Source organism: Micrasema longulum, unplaced genomic scaffold (assembly GCF_059751315.1).
Source record: "Micrasema longulum isolate JH-2025_06_02 unplaced genomic scaffold, ASM5975131v1 h1tg000056l, whole genome shotgun sequence".
Lineage (NCBI taxonomy): Eukaryota > Metazoa > Arthropoda > Insecta > Trichoptera > Brachycentridae > Micrasema > Micrasema longulum.
The window spans coordinates 135,530-149,325 of record NW_028277263.1 but is presented as its reverse complement, the minus strand read 5'-3'; the positions used below and the strand labels follow the sequence as shown (position 1 = coordinate 149,325).

Below are 13,796 nucleotides of genomic sequence, written 5' to 3'. Positions count from 1 at the left end.
GTACCTTCTTTAATTAACATAATAATTTTACTAAATTAAGAGAACGTTTATTAAATGTATGCATTAAAAAAAATACAGTTTAGCCACAAATTAAAAATTGTTAATTTGAAATTTAGTGTATAGTAAAATTATACGTTTCTCTCTTACTAGCTGCATCTCAGATATAGCAAAATGTTATGATGGCATCAACGATATTAGAAATGATTAAAGAAATACAAATCGTCACCCTAACTTTTAAAACTCGCAAAACCACAAATGATTAAGAACTGTATTTTTACGTTTTGTGCTAGTACAGTGTTGCATACTTATTTTTTAAATATCGAAAAAACTTCACTACAATTTGCTACTAAAGTAAAAACTGTGTTTACTCTCACCAGAAAAAAAAACATCTTTAGGATTTTACGAGTTTTAGAGGTTAGGCCGACGACATGCAAGCATTTTTGCACGTGAAAGAGAAATATAAACTAAGAAGCATATGTATTTTCTTAGTTCATATTTCTGTGTTACTCTTTACCATAGCCAAAACACAGGCGTTCAGTGTTATTTATTATGTACCTTCGAAAACATGTATATAACTAATTATCTACCATTGTTTTCGAATGAAATTATATGTATATCTGTGGCCTTATTCTGTAACTAATTCGTTTCTTAAATGCATTCGTATCGTATGAGAGGGAACGAGAGCGAAATACGATTTTGATTGCGTTAGAGTGAGATGGATTTATGACGAACGATCGATCTTACGAAACGGAATTAATGTTGACAGAATAAGCCTGCTGTTCTGTGTATTAACGATGAACAGCATACTTATTCTGTCAATGCAGTTTTAAGGCACGCGAAAACCAAAAACAATAAATTAAATAATTATTATTTTGAACTACCAACATTTATTTATGCTTTTTAAGTTGGTTCATAACATCTTAAGAACTAATATAAACTTTTATGAACATTAATATTTTTAAAATTAGAATACATATTTTTTTTAAAAATAATCCTCATCGCCTTATCTTGAATAATTTGTATATTTTTAAATTCCTCTTCAGTACATAAAAAAAGAATCGAAGTACAATAATTTATGTGTGGCCATATGATTGTTATATAGATAAGAACACTACTCTTTACATCTATTAAATTTCGTAATCTTCCCATAAATGAAAAGTTTTTTGTTTCATATAGAACTGGCTTTGAAATTCAAATATCTATCTAAGTAAACTCCGAGATACTTTATTTCATCCACAGAATTTATATTTGAATTATCAATATTCATATTGTATCTCTAGGGTATATTTTTTCTCCCAAAGTTAATATATTTTGTTTTTGCGATATTTAATTTAACAGGTCGATTCAAACTGGACCACTTCATTTGGACTGGCTCATGACATGTACTAAGGTATTTTTATCACGTTTCTCAAATAAATACTAGTTTGAATCACATAAATAATTAAATAGTGGCAGTAAAAATTAATAATAAGCTTCCCAAAAAAAATAAGGAAATAAACTGAATTAACAAATTTGCTGGAGTGTTAAAAGTGTTTCTTAAATGTCTCTATACTAAAAATGAATATTTGGAAGATGCAATATAATAAATGAATTATTAAATATAATTAATGTAAATGATAGACATGATAATTTTGTATAATATTTCCACTGTTTGTGTTTTCTAAACTTTTTTTAATGTTTTTTAATTTTTTAAATTTTCATTTATTTTTTTATTTTATTTATTACTGTATTTTTTTATTTAGTTTTGGTTAGACTTTAAGAAATTGCTAGTGGCAATAAGTCTACCATTTAACTGTGTAAGTATACCTTTGTTATTATTTTTGTATGTTTGACATTGTACATTATGGTTAATAAATATTGATTATTTTTATTAAACTAAATAATTAAAATGATTTATTAACACAACATGTCATAATAATTAAATTCTCATTTTCCGTTAGTAAATTTTAACTTAGCCAATTGATTGGTGGAGATAAGCCAAGTGAGTGGTCAATATGATACATGTATGTATGCATTTAAATTTAGAGTAATGATGCGTGAGTGCATAATGTTGATAAAGGTAGGCATATACTTAAATATATTACCAAATATTACCTTCAATACCCACCTACCTACTTTAGACTCGCGTTATTATTATTAATTGAGACAGAAATATCGTTGAGATTCTAATTAGCAAACAGTGTCGGATTTAAATTAGTTCTTAAATATATAAAGTATAAATGATTATCTAGAGTAATAATATAAAATTGGAAAAGGTATCCAAAATGAAACACTTTTATTGAATTTAATTCTACTTTTATTTTTTTAAAATATATGTGACGCTTCTTTTGTATTGTTAAAATATTTTAAATAATGCTCCCAATATATCCACAATGTACCTTATAAAATGTACTCAATATATCATAATTGATTTTTCTTAATGTTACTTTTCTTGGTCTATAACACTATTTGTTAAATACCCCCCCCCCCCCATAAACTATTAATACTGTTATGCGCCTATATCATTAAATAGCAATATTGTTAGTATATAAGGAAACTTTGAAAATATTTAAGTTAGTTTTATAACATTATAACAAAACGAAACGCCTCACATATTATATTTAAAAAAAAATAGAATAAAATACAATAAAAGTGTTTTATTTTGGATAACTTACCAAATTTTAATATAGAATTTTACCAATTATCTGCAAACACAATAAATGATATAATATATCAATAATTAAAAAAAAAACGTTCATGTAAAAATTGTCGGTAGATAGGTACACTAAAGGTAGAGGAAATAGACCAAATGTGGAAAAGCTTTACGTTTTCGAAATATAAAAAAAATATCTAAAAGTGTCATAATTTTAAACAAAAGTTAAACAATAGAAAAAATATTTTCACAAAAAATTCCTACTAATATAGAATACTCGGATTTTTATATTTTGTATGCAATAATCACATGTAAAATTAATATTATTGGCTTCTGAACACTCAATATGACACCATTGATGTCAAGATTTGCACTGAATTCACTGCTTGCCTTTTAAAAAAAATGTTTATTGTCTTTTGCAAGCCCAGTTCTGGAGTCCGGAAACTGGACAAAATCTGTAAAATATAAATAAATTTAGTTTTACTAGAACTCCGTATTAGAAACCTTTTAAGAAAATAGTTACTTAGAGTCGACGCTTTATTATATTAAAAAAAATAAAAAATGTTTGCGTTCACATGATGTACCTATCCAAATACTTTATTTTTAGAAAAATCGTGTACGGAAAACGAGTGAAACTCGAACCTCGGAGCTCTGATCAGGAGTCTGCATCACTACTTCCGGACTACAACCCGCCTCAATTATTATTTATATTAAAGTGAAACATGTATTTATATTTCATTTTCAAAAATATGGTTATTGGACATTTTTTTGGCTACCTTTATATTTTCTGAGAAACTGTTACGAGAATTGTCAATTTCACGTCGGAAAAAATATATAAAGTCTCTAGAATTTGACACCGCTCAAAAAGCATGTCAATTCTAGAATACATCTCATTAATTTATTTTACTACTGACAATTTTTTTTACATACTCAATAATAAAAGCTAAATAAATAAATAATATTCTCGACTCATTATTTAATTATTCGATACAACAGAGATACCTAATACGTTTAGCTGCAAGACATGTTGGGATACTTACTGTACAGCGCCCTTGAGGTGACTTTCACAGAAATGGCGCTATGTTGATTATCCTTTATAAATCAATTTAGAAACATGTCAATTATCTCAAAGGAGACGGAGAAATTAATAAATGAATAATTATTTTTTCTTTGTCATTTGATTAATTTGTATTATCTTTATAACTTACACTAATAGGTACTTAGGTAAGTCCGAACTCGGTTTTTTAAAGTACCTGACAGGTTATTTTTTTATTTAGCGCAATTTTTTTAAATTGATGCACTGAAACTTTTTTTACACCTTATAGTTTGTTTGTGGCTCGTATATAACTATCACATAGATTATTGTATTTATATTTTGAAAAAAAACTTGTACGGACTTGTCGCAAGTTTAAACAAAGGTGTATATTTGTGTTCTTTTGATTTATTATTATATATTCTTTCTTTTAAAATAATTTCTTATGCATACATCTTTGTCCTTGAAAATGCCCACTGAGCGTATATGAGTATATAAATAAATAAATTATTAGAAATAATTGTGATAGAAAATCAATGCTGGAATCAATACGTGACTGAGTGGGCTTCGAATCTTAAACCTTTAGCCCGTGCCTTCGCGACCACAATTGGATCCGAATCTAGATAAAAAAAAAAAAAAAACTTTTTATTCCTACTCTAACGATTGGGTGCAGTAAAATATCAATACAAATAAGTATAAGACAGTGTAAACTTCGTAAAGGAATAAAATAAATGCGTTTATTATAATAAATTGTGATGATCAGTGACGTTTAGTATTTATTTAAGATTATAAATATTAATCAATTGATACTACCTACGTAAGATTTATATTGTACAATTTATTTTAGGATAAAATTAATAAATGCATTTTAAAAATAAAACTATTACCTACCTAATTTTGATCCAGCTCTGAAAGCCATCCCCGCGTGAACTGATTTTCGAAGCATTTATGAAAAAATCTAATTTGATCTTTCAGTCGTCGCGTGCTCCTAGGCAAAGCAATATGTCTGATCTAGCCAATATAAATTCATTAGTGACCGATCATTTAGATTCTTTAATCGAAAATAAATCACTTAACAAATTGGTTGTTAACCAGTCGAGTTTGGAAGGTCGGGGCGTGTTTGCCAATAAGGACATCGCTATTGGAGAACTGATATTCGTAGATTACCCCTTGATAATGGGTCCTAGAAACTCACCCGATTCGCCGATAGGTTGCGTTTGTTGTTACACTTCTAAAATCATCCCTCGAACGTGTTCCATGGGGTGCGGGCTGCCGGTTTGTTCAGTATTTTGCGAGAATTCTTCATCACACAAATCCGAGTGCAAACTTATAACTGCATGGAATGTTACAGGATTTCGGAACAGCCTCGATCCTCAAAGTTTCGCCAAGACCTTAGTACCTCTGAGAGCTTTACTTCTGAACGATCGGGAAAAAGAGTTTCTTCTGTGCCTGGCTTATCACAACTCGCCAAGACACGGCTCGGAAGCAAGTTTCATTGAAAAACATTTTATTGTTACGAAGGACGAAGAGTTTATAATGAAAAGAGCATGTTGTGCACTTGATGCAAATGCTTACGAAATGTTACTGACTACGAAGAATGCTGACCATGCAGATTTGCGTGGATTATTTCCAGTAGCTGCTTTAATGAATCACTCTTGCGTTCCAAATATTCGAACTGATTTCGACGATTTTGGTCAAATGTTTGTTCGATCAACTTCTTTTATTCCGAAAGGCTCGGAAATTTTTACATTTTACACTAATTTATTGAGAGGAACTCCGGCTAGAAGACATCATTTGATGACCACAAAACATTTCCTCTGCAAATGTGCGCGTTGTTCCGACAAAACTGAATTTGGCACTTACCTTTCTGGGTTGCGCTGTTTAGATAGGTCTTGTCAAGGAATTATTTTACCAACAGACCCTTTAGATTTTTCCTCCAATTGGTGTTGCGAGATTTGCGGCTTAGAGGTGACTCCTCGACAAATTGGAGCTTTACAGAACGCTTTAGCTGGTTTAATAGGATCGGTTAATATGAATAATCCAAACGAAATATATAATTTTATAACTCAAAAACTCATTACATTTTTACCAGAATCGAATCACATTGTGCTGGAATTGAGGTGCCGAATCATTAGTTCCATTGGAGTGATCGAAGGATACGCTTGGAATGGTAATACGTTTGAATTATATTATGTTTGTATTAGGGCTAGTGGCACCAAAATAAAATTAAGTTAAAACATGTTTTGTTAACAGGCGCCGTGAAGCAGTTGGTTAGACGGTCAACTGTGAAACAGGCGTCGCGGGTTTGATTCCCGCCAGTTGCAAGAAAAAAATCCAAGAAAGATATTTTCTCATTGGTCTAGGTGTTGTGGTGTATATTTCATTACCTCCTTCCATATCCTCTCTTTCCTACCTGCTGACAAGCCTCTAAATAGAGGCTTAGCGGGTTATTCCATAAAAAAAATATAAAAAATACCAAATGATATTAAATAATTGTAAATAACCACTTACCGACTTTTCTATGTCTACCGGTTTCGAGACGTACCCGTGTATAGTGGGTTTTGCATGTTGGTTTAATCGGTGTCCTGACGAAGAGACGGGTACGTCTCGAAACCGGTAGACATATACAAGTCGGTAAGTGGTTTAATACAAATATTTTATAACATTTAGTAAAATGTTTGACCACAAAGTTAATGCTTTAAATATCAATAAAATAATAATTGTTCCGTTTTCATAAAAATGCACATAATAAGTTGTATGACAAAAGTAAGAAAAACTATCGTTTTGACGAAAACGAAACCATGTTTTAATTTTAAACATTTTGTAACTAGACCAATTATGGTCTTTTCCGACTTTTCAAATTTTTTCCGATTTTTTGCAAAAAATCGGGCGTTATTTGTTTTTGTAAACAATAAATATTCTTTCACTAAATAATTTTCTTTTTGATGTGTAGGTTAAACATAATATATTATTCAACAATATTTTGAGTTTGTCCAAATTTTTGTAGACAAGGTCTGGATTCAACTCCCTGGGGAGTCACCTTCTCTAAAATGTTCTTCATCTCTGTTTTAATGTGTTAATATATTTTTATCATAATTTTTATTTAGATTAATTTCCAAATATTGATATCTGCGTGAGAGATAATAGAGTAAGATTTAGAATTTCCGGCTACTTGTAAATTATACTGTTATTAATTCGCATCCAGATCCCGATAGTCGACAGACATTAGACATGTGCATAGCGTATATTTATTTAATCATGATAACGCACTTGATGGATGTTTAATGTTCAGTCTGGCGTATTTTCTAGATACTGAGCCAATGCGCAATATGACCGCCACGCCATCCCCAGCAATGTTTAAGTTTAAAGGAAGTTTTTAGAAAAAAGGACGGTATACGAGTACCTAAACCGTTTTATCCGATGATAGAAACATCTAAAGTTATTAACATATTACAACAGAGATGAAGAACATTTAAGAGAAGGTAATATAGAAGTCTAGGCACCTACAGGGCTTATGACCTGTCAATGGCTGGTTTAAGTGGCCACTTTACACACTGTGTAACATTCACCATTTTGCCCGTATTTGAACATCTATATTCCTTCAATTCTTTCATCTGTTGACGTTTGTGAAGTTAATGAGCTGAAACCTTTATTTATGCGGGTGAGATTCATCTAATTGAATTATATTATTTATTTGTTTCAGATCTTACCTAGTCTACTATACAGGATGTTCTTTAAACCCTGTCACATCCGAAACCACGATGATCAGTATGAGAAAGAAGAGATATTGTCACATCAAAATATTTTTTTAGAACGACTAAAATCTTAAAAAATAAAATATAGAAAAAAAAACAAATGGTTGCTTACTTCTGCAGGGAAGAAGCGAGGGGGGCGCGGCCGTGCAGTTCAGACTCCCCCCTCCCCCCTCCTCTTTTCTCCCCTGCAGAAGTAAGCAATCATTTGTTTTTTTCATATATTTTATTTTTTAAGATTTTATTCGTTCTAAAAAAATATTTTAATGTGCCAATATGTCTCCTTGCTCAAACTGATCATCGTGGCTTCGGATGTGACAGGGTTTAAAGAACACTCTGTATGCTATTGTAACTTTTTACTTTCTTTTATTATAATTTTATATGCATACACGTGTCCTTAAAAACGCCCATTGGGCGTTTTTATAAATAAATAAAATAAAAAAATAATTTAAAAAAATATGTAACCGTGAAAAATGTATTAAAATGGATAGAATTTTTTACTGAAATTGCATCAATGACTTTTATATCGAATCCGCCATAAAATAAAACGTTTCAATATATTCTTTGGTAAACCAAATTCGTAATATTATGTAATAATGTATTTACGGAAATGTCTGGTGCAGCTTGCCAATAAAATTTAATTATCTTTTGTTCAAAATTAAAAGAAAACGATTTCTATCGGTTGCCAAGCAGATTGTTAAATGAAACTGTTTGAATTCACATAACTCAATATATGTAATATGTAAAAATATACACAACCCAGCATTCCGATACGTATAAAAAATATATTGGAATTCAACAATGTTTTGAGTTTGCCTATTTTTTTTAAGACAAGGACTGGATTCATCCTCCTAAAGAGTTTTTCATCTTCCTAAGGAGTTCTTCTTAATAGTCTTTTAAGAGATTCTAAGATATGTGTTACAGAAAATAGAGCTTAAAACCTTCATTTCAGTAGTTCTGAGCGGCTCATTGATAAGAACAGTGTCAGCCCGCGCTTCCACAGCATACGTCATGATAAGTGATGAGCCTCACACATATCTTGTAAATTCTAACCTTACTATCAGTTCGCATATTCTTATTTCTCCATATTACATTCCTCAGACACCCCGACACAGTTGATGCTCTGTTGACCTGTTCTCGGATTTCAGTATACAAATCGCTATGACCTTAGATTTCTACTTTCAGGTATCTTAAACTCATGACCTCTTCTGGCTTGTTGGCAATGCCCTAGGGAGTTATTAAAATTAATAAGTTACAACAGTGATGGAAAACATTTTCGAAATAGGAATATAGATGTCTAGGTATTAACAGGGTTGATGACCTTTCATTGGCTGTTGTAAGTGGCTTTTGTTGACTTTTGCGACGTAAAAGATCTGAAACCTTCATTATGTGGGTGATTCATCCGGCTGAACCATGTTTTAACATCCTTTCTTAAATGTTCTCCATCTCGGTTGTAATATATTAATTTTAGTATAGTTATGATTATAATTATCATATTATATTTTTTTTCCTGAAGTCTTTTACTTAAATACGCCTGACGTGCCTGTGATCCCGGGTTCGAGTTCTAGCACCCAACCATTTGTTTTGAAGGTGGTTTTACAAAGCAATATTTCACTGTCGCTGGACTGGCTCCTGAAACGTAAGGCTGACCATCTTACCTACACGCAACAGATGATTGGGATACGCTGTTGTTTTTTGTATTTGATATTACAATGCGTTGCCCTATGCACCCTGGGTATGGATAGGAAAACTATGGTGACAATTTAAGAATTTTATGGAGGCAACTCATAAAAAAAACAAGCGTTCCGTGCTCAAAAATATAATAAGGTACTATTTTTTTATATCTACTGGTTTCGAGACGTACTCTTCTCTTCGTCAAATATTAAATGTAACGTCATGCAAATATTAAAATACACTTCACCTTTACCATCACGTAGTACCTATAGGTACATAGTATTTACGAAAAAATACATAAGTTGCATGCAGAGTAATAGAAGGATGCAATCACCACCGTGTCCAAACATGCATTAAAAATTAGGTTAATAACATTTAGTGGTATTTTAGAGCATGGGTGGGGGTGGGAGTTTGGGAAGGGAAGGAGGTAGAAGTAAGTATTAGTATATAAGTAGTTATATACTAATATTTACTAACATCCGTTAGAATAAGCTTAGACTAATAGATAATGTGTTGTAATTTTACTCTTATTTTAAATCCAAACGATTGCATTTTTTTTTCTATTTTTTACAACAATATTGCTTCTCAAGTATATTGGTGTAACTAAGTATATATAAGTAACTAGTGATTAAAAATAATTCAAATTAATAACAAGGTTGCATTTGATTTCATAGGGTTTGGTTTATTACGAAACGTCGAAGCAGGTATTGCAATATTTATGTAATAAACAACTTATCCCGTCACCACGCCGAGTATGAAAATTATTTTAATTATCTAGTTACAATTTTAATGAAGTTGACTCTCGGCTAATCGGTGTACACCAGTGTATACTGTAAAATTATTATTTCCAAGATTACGTATTTATTCAATTATACAATGTGTGTTGTCATAATATGAAAATACATTTTTAAAATATCGCAAAAAAAATTTTTTTTGAAAAGGGGGGGTCTATCTCTTATAAGCAAAAAGTTATTAATAAAAGTAAAGTAATATTCACTATGTATGTAAAGTAATATTCAATATGTATTTACAATTATAACTCTTTTAAAAAAAAATGTGTTTGACTTCATAGAAACCATGGCTTAAGTCAAGTTAAAACTAATCAAACGATGTACAAAAAAACAAGTTTTATTTTTTATATTTTTCGCGTTTTTACATGACTTTGTAATTACATGAGTAATAAAACAAATGTATGTACCTACTTGAGTGATACGTATGTTTTTAAACAAAAAAATACATGGAAGACAAAACGATAATAAAAAAATATGTTGGTTCAGTTAGGAACAAATATTATGACTGTCACATTAACAAAATGAAAATATGAATCAGGGAGATCCCCCAGCACCGAAAACTTGAGGGTTTTTGGAAATGATAAAAAAACGAGTTTTCAACATACATTTGTTCATTCAAAAATATTCTTGATTACATCATAATGTGCCTTAAAGAATAAACCATGGGAGTCACATTGGACGAAATGTCCAGGAAACAAGATTTTGGATTGTGAGATTTCCAAAACATCATAGCTTTTCAACCAAATGAAATAATAAATGGGGGTAAGATTCATCCGGCTGAACCAAATCACCTAATAGGCAACGCCTGAAAACAATTTTCCAATTTTCGTACTTCTTCTTTTACTTTTTCCATAATAAAGGTTTCAGCTCCTTTACTTCACAAAAGTCAACAGATGGAAGAGTTGAGGAAATGTGGATGTTCAAACATGGGCAGAATGGTTAGTGTTACACAGTGTGTAACGTGGCCACTTAAACCAGGCAATGACAGGTCATGAGCCCTGTACATGCCTAGACTTCCATATTCCCTTCTCAAAAATGTTTTCCTTCTCAGTTGAAATAAATTTTAATATGAATAGGGAGGAAATCCAACCAGTCTGCAAGCATTTGGACATACTCAAACATTGTTGAAATAATTTTAGTCTATAAAAAGCTTTAAATTTAAAGATTTATCATTTTGATGATAAAAGTACATTTTAAAATAGCGTATCTGGAACTACGGGTGTTTTTGCATTAAAACACAAGGAACTTCAGGTTTTTAATTCAAATGAAAAAAAACATTTTTTGTCGAATTTGGACTTCGGTATTTTATTCACACAAAATAGCTCATTGCGATAATATCTGCATTTTTTACTTCAAAAAGGCAAAAAGTGGGCTCCTATGTTTTATCCTCTAAGGTACTGATGTATAATTGGCACAAATGTAAAAAAAATCTACGCCGAGTAACTGTAGCAAATATTTCGCCTCATTTTAAGGTTAAGATAAAGTTTTATTAAAATTTTATATAATTATTTAAGGCATTAGTTTTGTGGTCAAACATTAAACAGAATGTGATTAATTATTTGTATTTAACCACTTACCATGATTTTAATAAAGATACAGAAGTTAAAATCTTAAATACATATAATGAAGGGTTAAAAGTGAATAATATGGAAATATTTCAGATTAGGAATGCTTTAAAAAATAATGTTCCTTTGATCAATAACCAAACAACCTTTCAATATAGCCCACTTTACGATGTTCCGATGTAATGGTCACCCTATATTTATTAAACTCACGCCCCATATCTTTATCTTCTTCCTCTTTTTTCAACTATTTCTCCCACTACATAAAATATTTTCATAATCTAATCAGTGCATGTAAATATTGCTTATTAAAATGCGTGGCATGTTGGTTTTATATTTTTGTGCAACTATAGTGAGAGTGTAAAGTGGGTTTTGCATGTTGGTTTTATTCGTGTCCTAACGAAGAGACGGGTACGTCTCGAAAAAGGTAGGCATACAAACGTCGGAAGTGGTTATATACACATATTTAATAACATTTAGTTAGATAAAGTCAATTGACAAAGTGTCTCCTCGTTTGTTTATTTTAGGAGATGCAAAGTAGGTTTGATCCACCAGAAATAATAAAAAAAAAATAGTGATAGTTCTTCAAATAAAGACGTCAGTGATCAAACAGATTACTCTTAGGCACAATATAGATTTTAGATGCACTCCGGAGGGAAAGTTTTCAAAAACTTTTTCTATTGAATTTTTCATTTTGCGTTGTATTAAGAATTCCTCGGTCGTATTGGTGCTGGTTCTATGTGTCCTTCTGTAAAATATTCTCCATCTCTGTTGATATTTGTTAAATATTCCTATTTTGCTTTGTAGACAAATTTTATTTTATTTATTATTTATATTTCAAATTCGTCTTAAGTTACTTTTATTTGTAGCTTAATGTGTATTTATGATTATTTTATTGATTGATATAATACTTGATAAAATCATTCATATCCCCCTTTCATCATCCAGTTAAGTGCATAGGGCACAGCATTGATAAACCAAGGGTTACGTTTCGATCATCTGTAACACAAGGTAAGGTGATTAGTCTTAGACTTAAGGTGCTATTCCAGAAACAACGAAGTATTGCAGTTTTAACAATATTTAAAACCAATATTTCTCTTCCACCCTGCCAGGAATCGAACTCAGGACCTCGAGAATTGTTGGCGAATGTATTAATTACTTGACAACTAGGTGGACTTTTCCTCGCTCGATTCCCTTACACGGGATTTTTACCTGGGAGCAGCTATCGAGTCGAAAACACTGTTACAGGGTTCTGGTTCTATTTCACACTCAGAACTATATTCTTCATACGCCTGGACACAGAAATCCATGTTTGGGAAACGATTCAAATATGCCATGCTCCTATTTGATCAAATGTGTGTCAACTTAGACGTTATAAATAGTAAAGTTGATCCGGATACTGAGTTGTGATTGTGAATAGGTGGGTTTAAGAATTGTGCTAGTGACACAATCGTTTGTTGTATTGGCAAGCCAAGGCTGAATGGCACCTGTTGTATGAGATTATCATAACTGGAAAAATAAACTATTTAAATGTATTAATATGTTGCAACAGAAATGAAGAACATTTTTTACAAGGGAATGTAGAAGTCTAGGCATTTACAAGGCTTATGACCTGTCATTGGGTAGTTCAACTGGCCACTTTACATACTGTATAACATACACCATTCTGCCTATATTTGAACTTCTATATTGTTTGAATTTTTCCATAAAAAATAATGTTTGGTCAGCTCATTACATTGAATGTTTTGTACACTAATATTCGCAACATATAGGATGGTGTGGACTGTGTAGAAATATTCTACTCACTTTAAGTTTATTTACGTCTCTTGTATGAAGCACTTTTAGAGCACTGCTTTGGTAGTCCAACCTTAGCGTCTCGTAATCATTTTTGCTGCACGAAAGTAAAGTGATTAGTCTTAGGCTTCAAGTACCAGTCCGGGGACTATGAAATATTCTCGTGTAAAAACACTTTTTTGAATAAAACTTTCAAGTCAACCATGTCGGAAATTGAACCCGAGACCTCTTGCATGGTCAGCAATCATAATGTAAAACTTTTAAAATAACAAAGAAGCAAAAAAATATTAGCATTGGGTAAAACATACTTGAATTTTGAATTTCGAATAATTTTCGTTGTGTCAAATATGGAACGCAAATATTTCGCATGTGTCGTTGGCAAAGTTTGAGGTTAAAAGTCATGCAGCGTTTTTAGTCGAACAACGGGTAGAAATGGGGAAAGTACACTACCGAAATGGTGAGAACTTTTCGGAGACGGTTCAAAACTGTCATTTTTCGGTTATCATTATGCACCATCTCGAGCCGCTGTGGAGAATTTGATTAATAAATTTGAAACTG

The 13,796-nt window shown here is 31.3% G+C and overlaps 1 protein-coding gene across 1 annotated transcript; it reads left to right on the top strand.

Moving 5' to 3' along the window:
- Positions 1-4,664: 4,664 nt before the first annotated feature.
- LOC148285130 (SET domain-containing protein SmydA-8-like) lies at positions 4,665-7,379 on the top strand. The gene is made up of 2 exons (XM_088229812.1): positions 4,665-5,835; positions 7,369-7,379. The coding sequence occupies exons 1-2, from the start codon at positions 4,668-4,670 to the stop codon at positions 7,377-7,379; spliced, it is 1,179 nt and encodes a 392-aa protein (XP_088085938.1). The 5' UTR covers positions 4,665-4,667.
- The last annotated feature ends 6,417 nt before the right edge of the window (positions 7,380-13,796 follow it).

Bases quoted from the DNA above. Each gene is read 5' to 3' on its own strand.
- LOC148285130 (XM_088229812.1), top strand. From the start codon at position 4,668: ATGTCTGATCTAGCCAATATAAATTCATTAGTGACCGATCATTTAGAT.